The sequence below is a fragment of the Heptranchias perlo genome, chromosome 33, assembly GCF_035084215.1.
Source record: "Heptranchias perlo isolate sHepPer1 chromosome 33, sHepPer1.hap1, whole genome shotgun sequence".
Taxonomy (NCBI): Eukaryota; Metazoa; Chordata; class Chondrichthyes; order Hexanchiformes; family Hexanchidae; genus Heptranchias; species Heptranchias perlo.
Genome location: NC_090357.1, coordinates 32,181,587 through 32,204,480, shown reverse-complemented (window position 1 = coordinate 32,204,480; position 22,894 = coordinate 32,181,587). Strand labels below are relative to the sequence as shown.

The following is a 22,894-nucleotide window of genomic DNA, read 5'->3' as shown; positions in this document are numbered from 1 at the left end:
ACTCAACCATTCATTCATTTGCTTTTTGTGGGATCTTGCTGTGCACAAATTGGCTGCTGCATTTGCCTAAGAAACAAGTGACTGCACTTCAAAAGTAATTGACCGGCTGTGAAGCGCTCTGATACCTCCCTCAGATGATAAAGACAGTATATAAATGCAAGTTCTTTATCTTAGGATGGATTCCCATGTAGCAACAATTGTTCACGTGGTTCCTTTACTCCACATGCTGCTCTTTTCCTCAGGCTACCCTTCAGGTAGACTCCCCCATATAGCCCCTCACTTCTCACATGGTTACTGCCACCTTGGCTGTTACCATTCCCCATCTTGCCCCCTTCCTGTGACCGTGCTGCCTCTGGTCACTCTGCCGCGGAGCCTGGTTATGAATCTAGCTCTGTGTGACTGATGTTACTCAGCTATATCTCGATTGCCTGTTTTAGAGCCTGTTACGTACGTGCCGTAAGGAGATTTCTCGTCGCCTAGATCCATTGCAACTGCCATGAATGTTCTCCTCATCTTTGGGTTTGGAGCATAACCAAAATCAGCTGTTTGATGCCAGCGTATCCATGGGTAAGTATCGTCTGGGACCTTGTGGTGGTAGGTGGAAAGCTACAAGAAGAATATTAATTACAACAAGCTTTATAAATCAGGTTTTAATTAAAATAAAGTTTAGTGCAGCAAATATTCAAAGTGTCACCAATTTCACCCCCCATTACCAGCAAGCGCAAGGAGGTTGTGGGTTCAGGCCCCTCTCCAGAGAATTGAGCACATAATCCAGGCTGACACTCCCAGTGCAGTACTGAGGGAATGCTGCACTCTCCGAGGTGCCGTCTTTTGGCGTGACATTAAACCGAGGCCCTGGAAATTGGTCTTTTACTAAAAACTGGCACAATGTGGATGGGGTGCATGCAACACATGGCCAAAGATGGAGGCCTGAGGTACAATGGAAATTGGGCCCTGGGCCTTATCTACATAATCCCAGCGAGTTGCAGGTGGCAATTGGACGTGTCGATCGGGCTCACTGGTCGGGGCCCTGGAAAACTCGGCGGGCTTGCAGTTAAGTCCTGAGGGGGAGGGGGCGTGAGGGGCGGGGGTGAGCAGGGGCAGTCAGCAGTTTGCAGTATTTCTGTGGAGCCAGAAGGAACACTCCTGCTCCTTTCAGCTCCTCATTTAAAGGTTAAGTTAAAAAGTTCTTCAGTGGCCTCCAGCAGCACATGGCCGAATTTGGCAGCAGGGTCTCTAAAACAGGCGTCAGAATCATAGGCTGCTTACAGCACAGAAGGAGGCCATTAAACCCATCGAGCTCATGCCAGCTCTTTGTAAGAGCAATCCAGTTAGTCCCATTCCACCGTTAGGCCCCTGATTAGGTCAGTCAAGGTACCCCGGGCACTCGGAAGTCCCAATTTGTCAGCCGGTAACTCTGGGGAGGATTGGGCTCAGCCCATCACGCCCACAAATTGGTCCCCTCAATTTCTATTTTTCATCCAGAAATCAGGTGCGATGGGGAGTAATTTCTCCCCACTGGATACATTATAAAAAGTGTCCCAACTTCCACCACCCTTATCCCAATCCATCTCCGGACAGTTAAAGTCACCCAATGTTATTGCCGTTGTTTTTTTTTATTATTCGTTCATGGAATGTGGGCGTCGCTGGCAAGGCCAGCATTTATTGCCCATCCCTAATTGCTTGAGAAAGTGCTGGTGAGCCTCCTTCTTGAGTGGCTTGCTAGGTCATTCCAGGGGCAATTAAGAATCAATCACATTGCTGTGGGTCTGGAGTCACATATCGGCCAGACCAGATAAGGACGGCAGGATTCCTTCTCTAAAGGACATCAGTGAACCAGATGGGTTTTTATGACAATCCGGTAGTTTCATGGTCACCATTACTGATACTAGTATTTTTATTTCAGATGTTCTCACATCTCTCTGAGCTGTCTGCAGATCTCCATCACCCCCCCACCCACTGCCCCTCCCAACCTCATCTCCACTCATTGGTTGCCTGAAATGCACATGGAGAATAGAAACATAGAAACATTTTACAGCACAGAAGGAGGCCATTGCATCTGTGCCGGTCAAAAAAAGAGCCACCAGCCTAATCCCACTTTCCAGCACTTGGTCCGTAGCCCTGCAGGTTACGGCTCTTCAAGTGCACATCCACATTAAATGTGATGAGGGTTTCTGCCTCTACCACCCTTTCAGGCAGTGAGTTCCAGACCCCCACCATCCTCTGGGTGAAAAAGTTTTCCCTCAGCTCCCCTCTAATCCTTCTACCAATCACTTTAAATCTATGCTCCCTGGTTATTGACCTCTGCTAAGGGAAATAGGTTCTTCCTATCCAGTCTATCTAGGCCCCTCATAATTTTATACACCGCAATTAAATCTCCCCTTAGCCTCCTCTGTTCCAAAGAAAACAACCCCAGCCTATCCAATCTTTCCTCAGATAAAATTCTCCAGTCCTGGCAACATCCTCGTAAATCTCCTCTGTACCCTCTCTAGTGCAATTACATCTTTCCTGTAATATGGTGACCAGAACTGTACGCAGTACTCAAGCTGTGGCCTAACATCCCTGCTTGAATTCCATTTGCCACTTTTCTGCTCACCTGACCAGTCCATTGATATCTCCTGCAGTCTACAACTTCCCTCCTCACTATCAACTACACGGCCAATTTTTGTAACATCTGCAAATTTCTTAATCATGCCCCCTAAATTTAAGTCTAAATCATTAATATATATCACAAAAAACAAGGGACCAAGTACTGAGCCCTGCACCCTCTCCAGTGCAATCACATCTTTCCTGTTATGTGGTGACCAGAACTGTACACAGTACTCAAGCTGTGGCCTAACTAGTGTTTTATACAGTTCCAGCATAACCTCCCTGTTCTTATATTCTGTGCCTCGGCTAATAACGGAAAGTATTCTGTATGCCATCTTAACCACCTTATCTACTTGTCCTACTACCTTCAGGGATCTGTGGACATGCACTCCAAGGTCCCTCACTTCCTCTACACCTCTCAGTATCCTCCCATTTATTGTGTATTCCCTTGCCATGTTTGCCCTCCCCAAATGCATTACCTCACACTTCCCCAGATTGAATTCCATTTGCCACTTTTCTGCCCACCTGCCCAGTCTATTGATATCTTCCTGCAGTCTACAGCTTTCCTCCTCACTATCAACCACATGGCCAATTTTTGTATCATCTGCAAACTTCTTAATCATGCCCCCTACATTTAAGTCCAAATCATTAATATATACCACAAAAAGCAAGGGACCAAGTACTGAGCCTTGCAGCACCCCACTGCAAACAGCCATCCAGTCAAAAAAACACCCGTCGACCATTACCCTTTGCTTCCTGCCTCTGAGCCAATTTTGGATCGAATTTGCCAGTTTCCCTTGGATCCCATGGGCTTTTACTTTTTTGACCAGTCTGCCATGTGGGGCCTTATCAAAAGCCTTGCTAAAATACATGTAGACTACATCAAATGTACTTCCCTCATCGACCCTCCTTGTTACCTCCTCAAAAAATTCAATCAAGTTAGTCAGACACGACCTTCCGTTAATAAATGCACGCTGACTGTCCTTGATTACTCTGTACCTTTCTAAATGATGGTTTTTCCTGTCCCTCAGAGTTGTTTCCAATAATTTGCCCACCACCGAGGTTGGGCGGCCGGCCTCTAATTACTTAGTTTATCCTTTTCTCCCTTTTTAAATAATGGCACAATGTTAGCAGTCCTCCAATCCTCCAGCACCGTGCCTGCAGACAGGGCGGATTAGAAAATGATGGTCAGAGCCTCCGCTATTTCTTCCCTGGCTTCTCTTAACAGCCTTGGATACATTTCATCCGGGCCTGGCGATTTATCTACTTTCAAAGATGCTAAACCCCTTAATACTTCCTCTCTCACTATGTTTATCCCATCCAATATTTCACACTCCTCCTCCTTAACTACAATGCCTGCATCGCACCCCTCCTTTATGAAGACAGATGCAAAGTATTCATTAAGAACCATACCCACACCTTCCACCTCCAATAGGCCCTACTTTTTCCTTAGTTATCCTCTTGCTCTTTATGTATTCATAAAACATTTTTATATTTTTCTTAATTTTACTTGCCAGTTTGGAACTCTCTTCCGCAAACGGCAATTGATACTAGCTCAATTGCTAAATTTAAATCTGAGATAGATAGCTTTTTGCCAACCAAAGGTATTAAGGGATATGGGCCAAAGGCAGGTATATGGACTAAGATCATGGCTGATCTGTGATCTAATCAAATGGCGGAGTGGGCTCGAGGGGCTGAATGGCCTACTCCTGTTCCTATGCTCCTATGTTCCTCCTATGTGTTTTTTCATGCCCTCTCTTTGCTTTCCTAATTTCGTTTTTAATTTCACCCCTGCACTTTCTATACTCCTCTAGGCTTTCTGCAGTATTGAGCTCAGTATCTGACATAAGCTTCCCTTTTTTGCCTTATCTTACCCTGCATGCTTCTTGACATCCAGGGGGCTTTGATTTGGCAGTTCCACCTGTTCCTTTGTGGGAACATATTTGCTCTGAACCCTCACTATCTCCTCCTTGAATGCCTCCCACTGCTCTGACACTGATTTACCTTCTAGTAGCTGTTTCCAGTCCATTTTTGCTAAATCACTTCTCAGCTTAGTAAAATTGGTCTTTCCCCAATTGAGAACTTTTACTCCTGTTCTATCTTTGTCCTTTTCCATAACTATGCTAAATCTAACTGAATTATGATCACTACCACCAAAATGCTCTCCTTCCACCTGCCCAGCTTCATTCCTTAAAACTAAATCCAGAACTGCCCCTCCTCTCGTTGGGCTTGCTACGTACTGGCTAAAAAACTCCTGAAAGCAATTTAAGAATTCTGCACCCTCTATACCCTTCACACTGTTTGTATCCCAGTTAATATTCGGGTAGTTGAAATCCCCTACTATTACTGCCCTATTGTTTTTGCACTACTCAGAAATTTGCCTACATATTTGCTCTTCTACCTCCCTCTGACTGTTTGGGGGTCTATAGTACACCCCCAGTAGTGTGACTGCCCCTTTTTTATTCTTTAGCTCAACCCATATGGCCTCATTTGATGCTCCTTCTAACAGATCATCCCTCCTCACAGCCGTAATTTTATCTTTAACCAATATTGCCACCTCCCCTCCTTTTTTATCCTCTCTCTATCTTGTCTGAAAACCCTGTAACCAGGAACAATGAGCTGCCATTCCTGCCTCTCTGTAATAGCTAAGATGTCATACTTCCACATGTTTATCTGTGCCCTCAGCTCATCAATTGTACCATTCCTTACCTTATTTTAAATTTGTTCTCAAGGTGTGGCCGATGTTAGCGCGTTGCATTTATTGCTTATCTCTAGTTGCCCTGAGCAGGTAGTGATGGGCCTTTATCTTACACCAGTTCAGTCATAGAATCATACAAAATTTACGGCACAGAAGGAGGCCATTCGGCCCATCATGTCCGCGCCGGCTGAGAAATGAGCCACCCAGCCTAATCCCACTTTCCCGCATTTGGTCCGTAGCCCTGCAGGTCACGGCTCTTCAGGGGCACATCCAGGGATTTTTTGAGCTAATGTGCTCTCACAGTGGTGTGAGGGAGATTTCAGGCTTTTGACCCAGTGACAGTGAATGGAATGGTGGGATGTACATTACATTGAAACGGTGCATGTGGGGCCCTCAAGAGCGTTTCAAGCCGGGTTCATGGCCTGAAATACGCCAACACTGAAAGCAGCCCTGTTATAAAGGGCTGGATTCATACGCTGACTGTATTTTCCAGCCAAACCTACCGGCTGAGCCAATACACGGCTGCATTGCTCAGTGCTGCCACTTGTTGGGCGTCCCTGATGCACCAATACTGGGACCCAGGAACTCGCGAGTCATGAAGATGTATGAAGCTGTATGATGAAGTATGAAAATGCAGCTTATAACATGAACCGCACTTAGGTGCAGTGATTACTTGGATGTTCTTGCCTACAATATGAAAACTGGACTTAAAGTTTAAAACATATTACTATTTTAAATTACCTGGACAAAACCAAAAGGAAAGTCTATTTCCGAGGCACCTCCTGACCCTTCATGGAAAGCCTGCCTCCAATCCTCAATCATAGCTGGGAAAGTGCAGTTATACTCAGCATTGTGCCAGGCTGTGTTTGCTTCTCCTACAAGAAAATCACATGAAGCAATACTCAACCTCGGTACACCCAGTCGGCAAAGAGTTTAGTGTCACTTTTACCATTCAACCAAAACAGATCAAACCAGACCACCAAATCAACCTGCACAACTCAAAGTGCTGCTAATCCTCTTCATTGAGTATAACCTTCACCAAATTTGGTTTAACTGAACTAAAATCAAAGACTATTACTGAAGTAGAATTCAATTACATTTCATCACAGAACTTTCTCTATGAAATTGAAAGTTGTTCATGATCCCAAGAACTAAATCACGGGGAGGGATTTTAACTCTCCCCTGCTGATGGAAAGGAGTGGGGGAGCAGTTTAAAATTGAGTGGCTGCATGTACCAATACCGTTCCCCATTTTAACGCGGTTGGCTTTGGTGGAGGATGAGACTCCCACTAGCCTCTGGCGGGAGTCTTAATAAATGTAAATCAGGGATCCCATGCTGTTCATGGGATCCCCGAGGGCACTTGAACCAGTCCCGAGTGGAGTGTCTGCTGCGGCTGCCCTACCAGGTAAAGCTGTGGGAAGCCAGCGAGGCCCTACAAGTTAAAAAGAAACTTTCCTAGTGGGGCTAAGAGGAGAAGAAAAGCTCCTCCAGATCCCACATGGAAAGACCAGGCCAATGCTATCCCATGCTTGCCACCTCCCCAGCCTCAAGGCGTTCGCAACATGCCCCACCCGGACTAATTTTGCTGCCGACAGCCTTCTGTTGGTGCCGGTGAGAAGCCTCTGATCTTCATTCCCTCTCCCAGCACCGGCCAATTGCTGCTTTCCACCTGAAACAAGCAAGCAGCTGACGAGCGGCATTCCAATTAGACCCAGTCGCTGATGAAAACTGCCACAAGGTATTGACGCCTGCTCCCACTGGCTTCTTGCTGGACTAAATAGCGGCCTTATGGTTCCTAAGTTACACTGAACAATAGCATAATACGACCAACAGAATGGAAGAGCATGGAATAGAAGGGTGTCAATTAACGAAGGGAAGCGCACCGACCGGCGAGAGGGAAGCGCACCGACCGGACAGAGGGAAGCGCACCGACCGGACAGAGGGAAGCGCACCGACCGGCGAGAGGGAAGCGCACCGTCCGGACAGAGGGAAGCGCACCGACCGGACAGAGGGAAGCGCACCGACCGGACAGAGGGAAGCGCACCGACCGGACAGAGGGAAGCGCACCGACCGGACAGAGGGAAGCGCACCGACCGGACAGAGGGAAGCGCACCGACCGGACAGAGGGAAGCGCACCGACCGGACAGAGGGAAGCGCACCGACCGGCGAGAGGGAAGCGCACCGACCGGCGAGAGGGAAGCGCACCGACCGGACAGAGGGAAGCGCACCGACCGGACAGAGGGAAGCGCACCGACCGGACAGAGGGAAGCGCACCGACCGGACAGAGGGAAGCGCACCGACCGGACAGAGGGAAGCGCACCGACCGGCGAGAGGGAAGCGCACCGACCGGACAGAGGGAAGCGCACCGACCGGCGAGAGGGAAGCGCACCGACCGGACAGAGGGAAGCGCACCGACCGGACAGAGGGAAGCGCACCGACCGGACAGAGGGAAGCGCACCGACCGGACAGTGGGAAGCGCACCGACCGGACAGTGGGAAGCGCACCGACCGGCGAGAGGGAAGCGCACCGACCGGCGAGAGGGAAGCGCACCGACCGGACAGAGGGAAGCGCACCGACCGGACAGAGGGAAGCGCACCGACCGGACAGAGGGAAGCGCACCGACCGGACAGAGGGAAGCGCACCGACCGGACAGAGGGAAGCGCACCGACCGGACAGAGGGAAGCGCACCGACCGGACAGAGGGAAGCGCACCGACCGGACAGAGGGAAGCGCACCGACCGGACAGAGGGAAGCGCACCGACCGGACAGAGGGAAGCGCACCGACCGGACAGAGGGAAGCGCACCGACCGGACAGAGGGAAGCGCACCGACCGGACAGAGGGAAGCGCACCGACCGGACAGAGGGAAGCGCACCGACCGGACAGAGGGAAGCGCACCGACCGGACAGAGGGAAGCGCACCGACCGGACAGAGGGAAGCGCACCGACCGGCGAGAGGGAAGCGCACCAATTAACGGAATGGTAGAGTAACAACTAACGGAATGGAAGTGTACCAATTAGCGGAAAGGAAGTGTTCCAATTAACAGAATGGAAAAGTACCGACTAACGGAATGGAAGAGTAACAATTCGCGGAAGGGAATGGTACCAACTAACGAAATGGACGTTTACCAATTAATGGAATGGATAAGCACCAACTAACGGATGAGAAGGGTATCAATTAAGAGAACGGAAGGGTACCAATTAATGGAATGGAAATGTACCAATTAAGGGAATGGAAATGTTTTTTATTCTTCATTCATGGGATGTGGGCGTTGCTGACAAGACCAGCATTTATTGCCCATCCCTAATTGCCCTCGAGAAGGTGGTGGTGAGCCGCCTTCTTGAACCGCTGCAGTCCGTGTGGTGAAGGTTCTCCCACAGTGCTGTTAGGAAGGGAGTTCCAGGATTTTGACCCAGCGACGATGAAGGAACGGCGATATATTTCCAAGTCGGGATGGTGTGTGACTTGGAGGGGAACGTGCAGGTGGTGTTGTTCCCATGTGCCTGCTGCCCTTGTCCTTCTAGGTGGTAGAGGTCGTGGGTTTGGGAGGTGCTGTCAAAGAAGCCTTGGCGAGTTGCTGCAGTGCATCCTGTGGATGGTACACACTGCAGCCACAGTGCGCCGGTGGTGAAGGGAGTGAATGTTTAGGGTGGTGGATGGGGTGCCAATCAAGCGGGCTGCTTTGTCTTGGATGGTGTCAAGCTTCTTGAGTGTTGTTGGAGCTGCACTCATCCAGGCAAGTGGAGAGTATTCCATCACACTCCTGACTTGTGCCTTGTCAATGGTGGAAAGGCTTTGGGGAGTCAGGAGATGAGTCACTCACCGCAGAATACCCGGCCTCTGACCTGCTCTTGTAACCACAGTATTTATATGGCTGGTCCAGTTAAGTTTCTGGTCAATGGTGACCCCCAGGAGGTGGTGGATTCGGTGATGGTAATGCTGTTGAATGTCAAGGGGAGGTGGTTAGATTCTCTCTTGTTGGAGATGGTCACTGCCTGGCACTTGTCTGGCGCAAATGTTACTTGCCACTTATCAGCCCAAGCCTGGATGTTGTCCCGGTTTTGCTGCATGTGGGCATGGACTGCTTCATTATCTGAGGGGTTGCGAATAGAACTGAACACTGTGCAATCAAGGAATGGTGCTTCTCGCATATCATATCAGTCTTAGACAATGGATATCGTTTAGACCTCCAGATATTCAAATAGTCTATTCATTTAGGCTCAATAGGAGATAGTTTCTCGGAAGCCCCAATAAGGGGGGCATTAGCCAGATTTATTATCAGCTCTACTTGCCAATCTCCAGGTGCAGAGAGCGGGGAGACAGTCAGAAACCAAGCTGGGGAATACATGGTCTGGAGTAGCTCTATGAGATTTTAATCAGAGAAACATTGCGAGCTCATCTTCCTTATAAAGATAAGATAAATAAAAAATTTTGAATTTGTTGTTGGAATACTGACACTTATTGCCCATCCCTAGTTGCCCTGAGAAGGTGGTGGTGGGCCACCTTCTTGAGTGGGCCCACATTACTCTTAGCTGCAGTCTGTGTGGTGAAGGTGTTCCGTAGGGAGTTCATTTTTTCTTCACTTCAAGGGGCAGTTAAAAGAGTCAAGTTGGTGTGGGACTGGAGTCACATATAGGAACATAGCCCCTCTAGCCTGGTCTGCCATTCAAGTAGATCATGGCTGATCAATATCTTAACTCTTTCTATCCGCGTTGGTTCCGTAACCCTTAATAGCCTTGCCTAACAAAAATCTACCAATCTCGGTTTTGCCCCCGTGTTCTGGACTCTCCCAGCTCATATTTGTCCAAATGCTCAGTCACTCTGCCCCTAATAACAGGTTCTAGTAACTTTCCCGCAACTGACGTTAGACTAATAGGCCTATAATTTCCTAGTTAATCTTTCTTACCCTTCTTAAATAATGGAGTGACATTGGCAATTTTCCAATTCAAGGGGACAATTCCTGAATCGAGAGAGTTTTAAGATGATCATGACTGGAGCATCTATAATTTCCTCTCCCACTTCTTTTAATCCCCTGGGGTGGAAACCATCAGGTCCTGGAGATTTGTCTATCTTTAATCTCATTAGTTTCTTCATCACCATTTTTAAAAAAACTTATCTTAAACCAAGTAAGTTCCTCCCCTGGATTTATTTTTCCTCATATCTCTGGTATTTTATCCTCATCCTCTACTGTGAAGACCAATACAAAATAGCTATTTACTAAGCCTGCCATTTCCCGATTTTCAATTACAATATCACCTGTCTTTAATGGGCCCACATTACTCTCAGCCACCCTCTTTCTCATAATATACCTGTAAAAACCTTTACGTTGTCCTTGATATCCCTCAAGTTTTTTCTCTCATTCCCTTTCTGCAACTCTTACTACTTTCTTTGTATCCCTTTGCTGTTCTTTATATCTCTCCCAGTCTCGGGGATCTCTACTGTTCTTTGCATTCGTATAAGCATTTTTGGTTTTACACCACAGCTTCACTTTTTTTTTACTGATGCTAGTTTATTTATTTCTGGATTTTTTTAAAAACTGAATTCAAATTCTCAAACTGCCATAGTGAGATTTGATCTCATGTTCTCTGGATCACGCGTCCAGTAACATAACCACTACACTAGCGTACTGTCTGACTAGTAAAGTTATAATATTTAGCCTGCTAATAGTAACAATGTGGTATTTTTTAAATTTTCAAGGAGTGATACAGAATAAGTCTTAGTACAGTAAGATTTACAATAAACGTTACTCCACTTGTTCATTCAACAATTATAAAATAAACCAGTTTGCTGATTTACTGAGTTTGCCTGGAGGAATGCACGAGATCACACTATCCAGTTATTCTAACAAACATTGTTACGACTCCTAGTGTCTCGCTATCATGTGACTGGATACTGTGAAGTGAAGATAAAACTCCTGATAGTAAGTGGCATGGAGTCTGCTTCCAGGAGAGATTAGTGACACGGAACTCGAGACTATCTGGAGCAGACCTGAAATTTGTAACACTCCCTCTTCAGTCTTCCTAATCTCCCTTTTCACTTTATATTTCTTAGTTTCTTCTGTATCATTACCCCTTATATTTAATCATTGGTCTCTTCTTTAACTCTAATTTTTGCTAATTTCTCTATTGGCCTTTGACATATCCTCTCTACTTCTAGTTCGAACATGTATAACCTGTAACTTGCCCATCTCAGATTAAATCTCTTCCACTACTGGTCCACTGTTTGACCTGTCATTTTTTTCCAACCAATCTCCTTTTATCCCACTGAAATTCAGCTAATTTCTTAGTCCAGCACCTTTATTTTTTTCTTTATGCATGTTCAACGTACTCTAATTAGCTTACGCCCACCATTTCCCAAGTGATGTCCTATCGTCACGTCCTACTTTGTTAGCCAGAATCAGGCAAGCAACCTACTGTTTAAGGAAACCGTGATAAATGCATTCCAGAAACCCTCCCATTTTGACCGCAAACTTTTATCATGTGGCTTCACCTTAGCATAGCACTTAATTTCCAGGCTTCACCCTGTTCCCCTGCAGTTTTCCAAGTGATCTCCTAATTCAAACTTTGCTCCTCCGCCATCCACACAGTCTCTATGCAGTAACCCTTATGATGCGCCCATTTTTGCTGCTAAACTGCCAACATTAGTGTACAACCCATCCATTCACTCACCCCATGCCCCATTTATATATAACCCATCCCATTCACTCACCCCGAGCCCCATTTATAGACAACCCTTCCCATTCACTCACCCCGAGTCCCATTTATATACAACCCTTCCCATTCACTCACCCCGAGTCCCATTTATAGACAACCCTTCCCATTCACTCACCCCGAGTCCCATTTATATATAACCCTTCCCATTCACTCACCCCGAGTCCCATTTATATACAACCCTTCCCATTCACTCACCCCGAGTCCCATTTATATATAACCCTTCCCATTCACTCACCCCGAGCCCCATTTTTATATAACCCTTCCCATTCACTCACCCCGAGCCCCATTTATAGACAACCCTTCCCATTCACTCACCCCGAGCCCCATTTATAGACAACCCTTCCCATTCACTCACCCCGAGCCCCATTTATATACAACCCATCCATTCACTCACCCCGAGCCCCATTTATATACAACCCTTCCCATTCACTCACCCCGAGCCCCATTTATATACAACCCTTCCCATTCACTCACCCCGAGTCCCATTTATATATAACCCTTTCCATTCACTCACCCCGAGTCCCATTTATATATAACCCTTCCCATTCACTCACCCCGAGCCCCATTTATATATAACCCTTTCCATTCACTCACCCCGAGCCCCATTTATATATAACCCTTCCCATTCACTCACCCCGAGCCCCATTTTTATATAACCCTTTCCATTCACTCACCCCGAGTCCCATTTATATATAACCCTTTCCATTCACTCACCCCGAGCCCCATTTATATATAATCCTTCCCATTCACTCACCCCGAGCCCCATTTTTATATAACCCTTCCCATTTATATATAACCCTTCCCATTCACTCACCCAGTGCTCCATTTGTGTAAAACGCCTTCTAATCAATCACCAGTAACCCAATGTTTCCTTTGCCCCCCCCCACTTCGATGTGTTTGATTTGTCTCCTGTTTATTTCATGCTGTATCTGATTTTTTAAGATTCAGCTTTGCAGTCACTTCTTGCTATCTTATACACCTGTACAAAGCTCATCTCCCAACTTCCTACTTCAAACACCCCTCTGCCCATCTTTTCCATCAGTACCCTAGTTCCTCTTCTCCTTAAGTGAAGCTTAAGTACAGACCTGCATTAGAGGCACAAAGCTAAAACATTCCCCTTATTGTGTCTAGTTATTTGTTAACACAGAAGGTATGCGGAGCTGGAGATTCAGGCACTGCCCCTTAATGACTACAGCACCCAGCAGATACTTTATAATACTACATCCGACTGTGACTCTCCCAACACGGAACCCATAGATTCTGGCGCAGCAGGATATCTCACCTTGATACCAGATGGCTCCTTTGATTGCCATCCTACGCAGAGGGTGTATCATTGCATTCCACAGGACAGTGGGATAATGAGGGCCGGTTTCGTCATTTATTTGATTATCAGAAGCAACACTGAAAGGTAACAGGCATAAGTCACCAAACATACAATAGGAACCTCGCAATATCAGAATAATCTGCAAGCAGCAATTTCCTAAGCATTTTAATTAGTTAAAAAGAAACTAGCAAACAGTTCATAAGTACTGAGTTAGTGCCTGATGATATCTTCCTGTCCCTTTAGCAGACATTCCTTCTGCTACTTGCTAAAGTTCTCTCTGATAACCCTTCCTTTCCAACCTTTTTCCATCTTGATAGTTCAGAGTTCAGTTACCAACTTTCCATCGAAAGATCTTTTGGTCCACTTTCTCTTCCAACTCTCTTCTCAATGATCAGAAAGACAAGTGCAGATATGAGATGTCATTCAGCCCATCGAGCTCATCGTCCCATAGAACTCCACCACCCCCCTTCACTGAACCAGCTGCCATTTGAATGACTTCAGTTTTTGCTCCGAGTCCTTGACCATTCAGGTATTAATCACTCTGTATGAAGAATGGATTCCTGACATCAGTCCTGAACTTGTCATTTTCCAGTTTGTGTCCACATGTCCTGCAGTCACGTTGTAACTTGAAACAGTTCTCAGAATTAACCTTTTTTTTATTCCACTCAGTACCTGATATACCTCTGTAATGTCTGCCTTTATTTGTTCCTTTCAAAGTTGACAAATCAAAGGTTTTCCCAACCTTTCCTCGTACTGCATCCCGACACTAGAGATTAGCCTCATAACCCTTCCAGGGCTGTCACTCAGTGACCAGCCGACTCAAGCACAACACAGCTTCAGCACGAGGGCCTGATTTGGCACAATGTAGAGCAAGCAATGCTGAGCTAATCACTGGAACATGGTCAGTAAAGAGTTTACTCTCACTCCCCGATCACGTTTACCTCTTCCCTAACTAGTGTTTCAAACCATTCATTAAGTATGCCTCCCAATTTTCTTTCAATGAGTAAGAACCTGCAATTCTAAGTATTGAATTTCATCTGCCCACATTGCCTGGATCCTTCTGTGATTCATCAGACTCTACTGCCACTCCCCATCCCATGTGCTATCATCTGCAAAACTCAACAATTTATTTTGTTTCTGAATCCAGGAATAGGGGAGCACTTACTCATTCCTGAGATACTGCACTCATGGTCAGTGGAAGAGGGTGAAGGTTCTGGTAATGATGGTCGGGGAGGGGGAGGGGTTAAGATTCTGGTAATGGTGGTCGGGGAGAGGGAGGGGTTAAGGTTCTGGTAATGGTGGTCGGGGAGAGGGAGGGGTTAAGGTTCTGGTAATGGTGGTCGGGGAGGGGGAGGGGTTAAGGTTCTGGTAATGGTGGTCGGGGAGGGGGAGGGGGAGGGGTTAAGATTCTGGTAATGGTGGTCAGTGGAGGGTTAAGGTTCTGGTAATGGTGGTCAGTGGAGGGTTAAGGTTCTGGTAATGGTGGTCAGTGGAGGGTTAAGGTTCTGGCAATGGTGGTCAGTGGAGGGTTAAGGTTCTGGTAATGGTGGTCAGTGGAGGGTTAAGGTTCTGGTAATGGTGGTCAGTGGAGGGTTAAGGTTCTGGTAATGGTGGTCAGTGGAGGGTTAAGGTTCTGGTAATGGTGGTCAGTGGAGGGTTAAGGTTCTGGCAATGGTGGTCAGTGGAGGGTTAAGGTTCTGGCAATGGTGGTCAGTGGAGGGTTAAGGTTCTGGCAATGGTGGTCAGTGGAGGGTTAAGGTTCTGGCAATGGTGGTCAGTGGAGGGTTAAGGTTCTGGTAATGGTGGTCAGTGGAGGGTTAAGGTTCTGGTGATGGTGGTCAGTGGAGGGTTTAGGTTCTGGCAATGGTGGTCAGTGGAGGGTTAAGGTTCTGGTAATGGTGGTCAGTGGAGGGTTAAGGTATGTTCAAGAAAGTCAAAAAGTGACATCACAAGACAAGGAGTGCTGAGGGTAAGTCAGTAAGTATTTAGTTCACTGATCGGTATTTTTAGTGGTTATTGTTCTTGGTGGTTAGTGTTTTTCAGAGGTTAGTGTTAGAAAAACGATAAATTGCCTTAAAGCTAAACAAACAGTTTAGATAACTGCAGGTAACATGGCAGGACAGCTGGAGCCCGTTGCATGCACGTCCTGTGCTATGTGGGAACTACAGAACACTTTGTGTGGCCTGGAGAACCACATGTGCAGGAAGTGCTGCCAACTGCTCGAGCTCAGAGTTTGAGTTTGGGGGGCGGCTGGTGTCACTACTGTGCATACGGCAAGCTGAGAGTTTTGTGGATAGCACGTTTCAGGAGGTGGTCAGACCACAGCTACAGAGGGTTCAGAAGGAGAGAGAGTGGGTGACCACCAGGCAGAGTAGGAGGAACAGGCAGGCAGTGCTGCAGTCCCCGGGAGTGTGGCACTCACAAACCGGTATTCAGTGTCGAATACCAGTGACGGTGTTGACACCTTGGAGGAATGCAGCCGGGAGCAAATCCACGGCACCGTAGGAGACTCGGCTGCACGGGGTGGGGGGCAAAAGAAATGCAGTTGTTATAAGGGATTCGATAGTCGGGGGATAGACAGGCATTTCTGCAACTGCCGATGTGAGTCCCGCACGGTGTGATGCTTTTCTGCTGCCAGGGTAAAGGACATCACTGAGGGGGTGCAGAACACTTTGAGGGGGGGGGGGGAAGGGGAACAGACAGAAGTCACGGTCCATGAGGGAACCAATGACATAAGAAGGAAAAGGGTCGAGGTCCTGTGGTCAGAGCTTCAGGAGCTAGGGAAGAAGTTAAAAAGGAGGACCTCATAGGTAGTAATCTCTGGATTACTCTCAGTGTCACATACCAGTGAGTATAGGAATAGTAGGATAATATAAATGCTTGGCTGGAGAAACGGTGCATCAGGGAGGGCTTCAGATTCCTGGGGCAGGTGAGGCCGATTAGGGACCAAAAAGGAGATCTATGCATGGAGGCAGAGAGCATGGCTGAGGAACTAAATGAGTACTTTGCATCTGTCTTTACCAAGGAAGAAGATGCTGCCAGAGTCTCAGTAAAGGAAGATATAGTTGAGATACTGGGTGGGCGAAAAATTGATAAAGGCTAGCTATAATTTAAGATAGATAAGCCACCCGGTCCGGATGGGATGCATCCTAGGTTGCTGAGGGAAGTAAGGGTGAAAAATGCGGAGGTACTGGCCACAATCTTCCAAACCTCCGGGGGTGGTGCCAGAGGACTGGAGAATTGCAAATGTTACACCCTTGTTCAAAAAAGGGTGTAAGGATAAACCCAGCAACTACAGGCCGGTCAGTTTAACCTCAGTGGTGGGGAAACTTTTAGAAACGAAAATCTGGGACAAAATTAATAGTCACTTGGACAAGTGTTGATTGATTAGGGAAAGTCAGCACGGATTTGTTAAAGGCAAATCGTGTTTAACTAACTTGTTTGAGTTTTTTGATGAGAGTAATGTGGTTGATGTGCATGTGGACTTTCAAAAGGCGTTTGATAAAATGCCACATAATAGACTTGTCAGCAAAATTGAAGCCCATGGAATTAAAGGGGCGGTGGCAGCACGGATATGAAACTGGCTAAGTGACAGTTTCATATCCGTGCTGCCACCGCCCCTTTAATTCCATGCGACAGAGTAGTAGCTGAACGGTTGTTTTTCGGACTGGAGGAAGGTGTACAGTGGTGTTCCCCAGGGGTTGGTGCTGGGTTACCATTGCTTTTCTTGCTATATATTAATGGCTTGGACTTGGGTGTACAGGGCACAATTTCAAAATTTGCAGATGACACAAAACTTGGAAGGGTAGTGAACAGTGAGGAGGATAGTGATAGAGTTCAAAGGGAGGCTGGTGGAATGGGGGGGGGGACATAGCAGATGAAATTTAACGCAGAGAAGTGCAAAGTGACAAATTTTGGCAGGAAGAATGAGGAGAGGCAATATAAACTAAATGGTACAATTCTAAAGGAGGTGCAGGAAGAGAGACCTAGGAGTGCACATACACAAATGGTGGCAGGACAACTTGAGAAGGCTGTTAAAAAAGCATATGGGATCCTGGGCTTTATTAATAGAGGCAAAGAGCACAAAAGCAAGGAAGTTATGCTAAATATTTATAAAACACTGGCTAGGCTGCAGCATTGTATTCAATTCTGGGCACCACATTTCAGAAAGGATGTCAAAGCCTTAGAGAGGGTGCAAAAGAGATTTACTAGAATGGTACCAGGGATGAGAGACTTCAGTTATGTGGGGAGATTGGAGAAGCTGGGATTGTTCTCCTTGGAACATAGAAGGTTAAGGGGAGATTTGATAGAGGTGTTCAAAATCATGAACAGTTTTGATAGAGTAAATAAGGAGAAACTGTTTCCAGTGGCAGTAGGGCACCAGATGACACAGATTCAAGGTAATCGGCAAAAGAGCCAGAGGTGACATGAGGAAACATTTTTTTAAAGCAGCGAGTTATAATGATCTGGAATTCACTTCTGAAAGTGTGGTAGAAGCAGATTCAATAGTAACTTTCAAAAGGGACATGGATAAATACTTGAAGGGAAAATATTTACAGGGATATGGGGAAAAAGCAGGAGAATGGAACTATTTGGACAGCTCTTTCAAAGAGGCGGCACAGGCACGATGGGCCGAATACCCTCCTCCTGTTCTGTACCTACTATGACACTAAGTACATGGACAACAAAGGAGAGGATGACAAAAGGGAATACAAAAAGATTAGGAAAGAAGTGAAGAAAAACAATTAGGGAGGTGAAGAGAAACTACGAAATCAAGGAATATAAAAAGAAATAGTCAAGTATTCTACAGACACACAAATAACAAAAGAAAAGTCAGAATAGGGATAGGGCCACAATAAACTCACAGATAATGACAGCGAAAGGCAGAAATATTAAATGATTACTTTGCCTCAGTATTTACCAGGGAGACTAACATGGGCATGACATCAGAAGAAGAGCTCAAAAAAGATATAAGAACATTTAAGATAGAAAGGGAGGAAATAATTGATAAACTATCCAAACTTAGAGAGGATAAAACCCCTGGTCCGGATGGATTGTATCCGTGCATATTAAAAAGTTAAGGAAGAGATAGCAGAGACACTATTACATATATATAAAAATTCATAAGAAAAGGGAATAGTGCCAGAGGACTGGCAAACAGTTGATGTGATTCCTATATTTCAAAAAGGAAATAGAACCATTCCTGTGAACTATAGACCAATTAGCTTAACGTCGGTGGTAGGAAAAAAATAATGGCATCCTTACTCAAAGATGTAATAGAAAAACATCTAGAAACTGAAAATATAATAAAGAAGTCAGCACAGATTTCAAAAGGGAAGATCATGCTTGACCAACCTCATTGAATTCTTTGAAGAAGTAACAGAAAGGGTAGAGAAGGGTAACAGAGTAGATGGAATATATTTGGATTTTCAAAAGGCCTTCGATAAGGTACCGCATAGTAGACTCATGACTAAGGTGGAGTCAGGGGACAAGTAGCAGAATGGATAGCAAGCTGAAAACAGAAAACAGAGAGTAGGTGTTAAGAATCCGAGAAAATTTACGGCACAGGAGGCCATTCAGCCCATTGTGTCCACGCCAGCCGAAAATAAGCCACCCGGCCTAATCGGCCTTTCCAGCATTTGGTCCGTAGCCTTGGAGGTTACGGCACTTCAGGTGCACATCCATTTTTAAATATGATGAGGGTTTCTGCCTCTCCCACCCTTTCAGGCAGCGAGTTCCAGACCCCCATCACCCTCTGGGTGAAAAAGATTTTCCTCAGCTCCTCTCTAATCCTTCTACCAATCACTTTAAATCTATGCCCCCTGGTTATTGACCTCTCTGCTAAGGGAAATAGGTCCTCCCTATCCACTCTATCTAGGCCCTTCATAATTTTGTACACCTCAATTAAACCACTCCACAGCCTCCTCTGTTCCAAAGAAAACAGCCCCAGCCTATCCAATCTTTCCTCTTAGCTAAAATTCTCCAGTCCTGGCAACAAACTCGTAAATCTCCTCTGTACCCTCTCTAGTGCAATTACATCCTTCCTGTAATGCTTTGATCAGAACTGTACTCAGAACTCAAGCCGTGGTCTAACTAGTGTTTTATACAGTTCTAGCATAACCTCCCTGCCCTTATATTCTGTGCCTCGGCTAATAAAGGAAAGTATCCCGTATGCCTTCTTAACCACCTTATCTACCTGTCCTGCTACCTTCAGGGATCTGTGGACATGCACTCCAAGGTCCCTCACTTCCTCCGCACTGTCAGTATCCTCCCATTTATTGTGTATTCCCTTGCCTTGTTTGCCCTCCCCAAATGCATTACCTCACATTTCTCTGGATTGAATTCCATTTGCCACTTTTCTACCCACTTGACCAGTCCATTGATATCTTCCTGCAGTCTACAGCTTTCCTCCTCACTATCAACCACACGGCCAATTTTTGTATCATCTGCAAACTTCTTCCTAATACATTTAAATCCAAATCATTAATATATACCACAAAAAGCAAGGGACCTGGTATTGAGCCCTGCGGAATCCCACTGGAAACAGCCTTCCAGTCACAAAAACACCCGTCGACCATTACCCTTTGCTTCCTGCCACTGAGCCAATTTTGGATCCAACTTGTCACTCTCCCTTGGATCCCATGGGCTTGCACTTTTTTGACCAGTCTGCCATGTGGGGCCTTGTCAAAAGCCTTGCTAAAATCCATGTACGCTACATCAAACGCACTACCCTCATCGACCCTCCATGTTATCTCCTCAAAAAATTCAATCAAGTTAGTCAGACATAACCTTCCCTTAACAAATCCATGCTGACTGTCCTTGATTAATCCACATTATAATTAAAAGTAGTTACTCAGGCTGGCAAAAGGTGGGAAGTGGTGTTCCACAAGGATCGGTGCTGGGACCACTGTTGTTTGCCATTTACATAAACGATTTGGACTCGGGAATTGCAAGTACAATTTCAAAATACTGAGGAGGACTATGACATAATACAGGAAGACATTAATAAACTTGCAGAACGGGCGTATAATTGTCAAATGTATTTCAATATAGATAAGTTTGAGGTATTACACTGGTAGGAAGAATAAGGGGGCCACATACTGCTAGGATAATAAGAGTCTAAATGGGGTAGAGCAGCAGAGGGATCTGGGAGTCATTAAAAGTCACGTCGCAGGTTAATAAAGCCATAAAAAAGCAAACCAAGCACTGGGGTTCATTTCTAGAGGGATAGAATTCAAAGGCAGAGAAGTTATGTTAAATTTGTATAGAACCTTGGTTAGATACACTTGGAGTATTGTGAATAGTTCTTGTCTCCATATTATAAAAACGATATGGAGGCACTGGAAAAGGTGCAAAAAAGATTAACTGGGATGATACCAGAACTAAGAGGTTATACCCATCAGGAAAGATCAAGCAAACCTCTCGAGGCTCACAACCAATGCAAAGGACAAAGAACTGATAAGGCATCTGGCTTCACATGGAGAAGAAGATACATTGGATTCACACAGTTCTTGAGTGGTCCAACCAACCGTCCATCATTTATGCTACGATGGGTGAGTGGCCAAACTGGGCCCACTCCTAACTTGGAGCCCACCCTGACAGAAAAAAAACATATAAAAATAGGACATGGTAGAAGCTTCAACAGTTAACAGCTGCAGGAGCCACAGCTGAACAGTATGAGCTCCTCCAATACTTTGCTTCTGAACTTTGACAAAAAGAGAAATCTTGATGAGAAGACACAGAACTTCGATACTTTACCACTGAACTGGAACAAAGAGGCAAACTTCGATGAGACAAAGAATCCCGACAAATTATCCCTCCAAGACGCACCTGTTACCACAGCGATCGACACTCTTTGTCTAGACCTAGGCGGCTGCCTTGATGCTTTATAAAGGTTGTATGTGTTACTCGCTTGCTTTGCTTCATGCTTTTAAATCATAAAATAAAGTACATTGCGAACCACCGATTGTATTATCAGATCGAGTACTCCATGTATTAATTGAGTTGCTTCATGCTACGTGCTCTTTTTGACTCTTTATATAATCACTTTGATTAATGAAACTACCGTGTCAGGGTGGCTTTCTTTGTCTGAACTATCATCCAGGTCCACGAATCTCTGGGAAAGACCCAATATTTCCTCCAGTACTGGTAACGATGGTTAGTTAAGGGGGGGATTAAGGTACTGGTAACTGGTAATGGTGGTTAGTTGAGGGGGGATTAAGGTACTGATAACGACGGTTAGTTGAGGGGGCATTAAGGTACTGGTCACGACGGTCTGTGACGGAGGAGGTCCTAAGGTACTGGTTACAATGGTCGGGGGCGGGGGGGGGGGGGGGTGGTGGGTGGGGTGGGGGGGGTTTAAGGTACTGGTAATGATGGTTAGTGGAGGTCGTGGGGGGGGGGTACAGTTGCTGTTGTCGTAGGGGACGCATGGTCTGCTAACAGGATCGATCGCTGACACAGGACCCAACTATTATGTCCATTGTAAAAACGATCATTTGTTGTCCAGCTCTTTGTGCTCGATTTTCGGGTGAAGTAGCGGGTGGGGGGGCTCCAAAAATCGCGGAAATCCCAAGCGGGTTCGGAGCCCGGCTCCATTGATGCATCTGGGTGCGTGCGTGCCCCCCAAATGCGGAAGTCCCACCGGCAATTGAAGCCAGCGGGATACTTTACACAGTTGTTGAGCTAGTTGAAGTCCGACTTTGCAGACCCCCTCAAACTCACACCGTCTAGATGGTGGGGGGGGGGGGGGGGTGCAATGGTTGCATTTACCACATCATCCGAGGACGAGCAACATCACCAGCCTCACCGGGCATGGCGTCCACCTCCGCCACTTAGAGCTCCACAACACAGTTCTGCGTCACAGGCACCTGCACAAGAGCACGGAGGGCAACAACAGAGAGAGTGACATCGCAGGAGGCACTACCCTCGCCACAGGGTCTACAGACCGAGGCTCAGCTTCCTGGACCTCTCTGAGGAGCAGTGCATACAGAGGCTGAGAGTCAGTCGCCAGGTAGTTGCAGACATCTGCAGCCTCCTTCATGCCGAGCAGTATCTCCTCACCTGTCGCTATCAAAGTCACCACTGCCCTCAACTTCTTCGCCTCCGGATCATTCCAGGGTGCCACCGGGGACATTGTCGGGGTCTCTCAGCCATAAGGCAGGTCACCGACGCTTGTTTCGCAGGGCCTCGCATTACGTCAACTTCCCCATGGACGACCTCAGCCAGAGGAGAGGGCAGTGGGATTCCACGCTATGGCTGGCTTCCCACGGGTGCAGGGTGTAATCGATTACACCCATATAGCAATCCGAGCACCTCCACACGAGCCAGGACTGTTCATCAACACTCAGTTTGTTTGTGACCACCGCAAAAGATTCCTTCATTCTGAGGGAATCCAACATCCCGCCCCTCTTCCATGCACCAAACACCCTTAAGGGCTGGCTCCTTGGGGACAAGGGATTCCCCCTGCACACGTGGCTCACGACACCTCTGAGGAACCCCACCACCGAGCAACAGCGTCTATATAAGGACAGCCACATCGCCACCAGGTCTACAATTGAGCATGCTATAGG

At 46.5% G+C, this 22,894-nt stretch overlaps 1 protein-coding gene across 1 annotated transcript in view; it reads right to left on the bottom strand.

The window, feature by feature from the left end:
• Nucleotides 1–22,894, bottom strand: part of siae (sialic acid acetylesterase) — a 110,472-nt gene that overhangs the window by 6,520 nt on the left and 81,058 nt on the right. The window contains exons 5-7 of the mRNA XM_067971119.1: nucleotides 13,281–13,399; nucleotides 6,029–6,162; nucleotides 452–606 (exon numbers count right to left, since the gene is read on the bottom strand). Coding sequence (XP_067827220.1) covers nucleotides 452–606; nucleotides 6,029–6,162; nucleotides 13,281–13,399 — 408 coding nt within the window. The remainder of the gene's footprint in view (nucleotides 1–451; nucleotides 607–6,028; nucleotides 6,163–13,280; nucleotides 13,400–22,894) is intronic.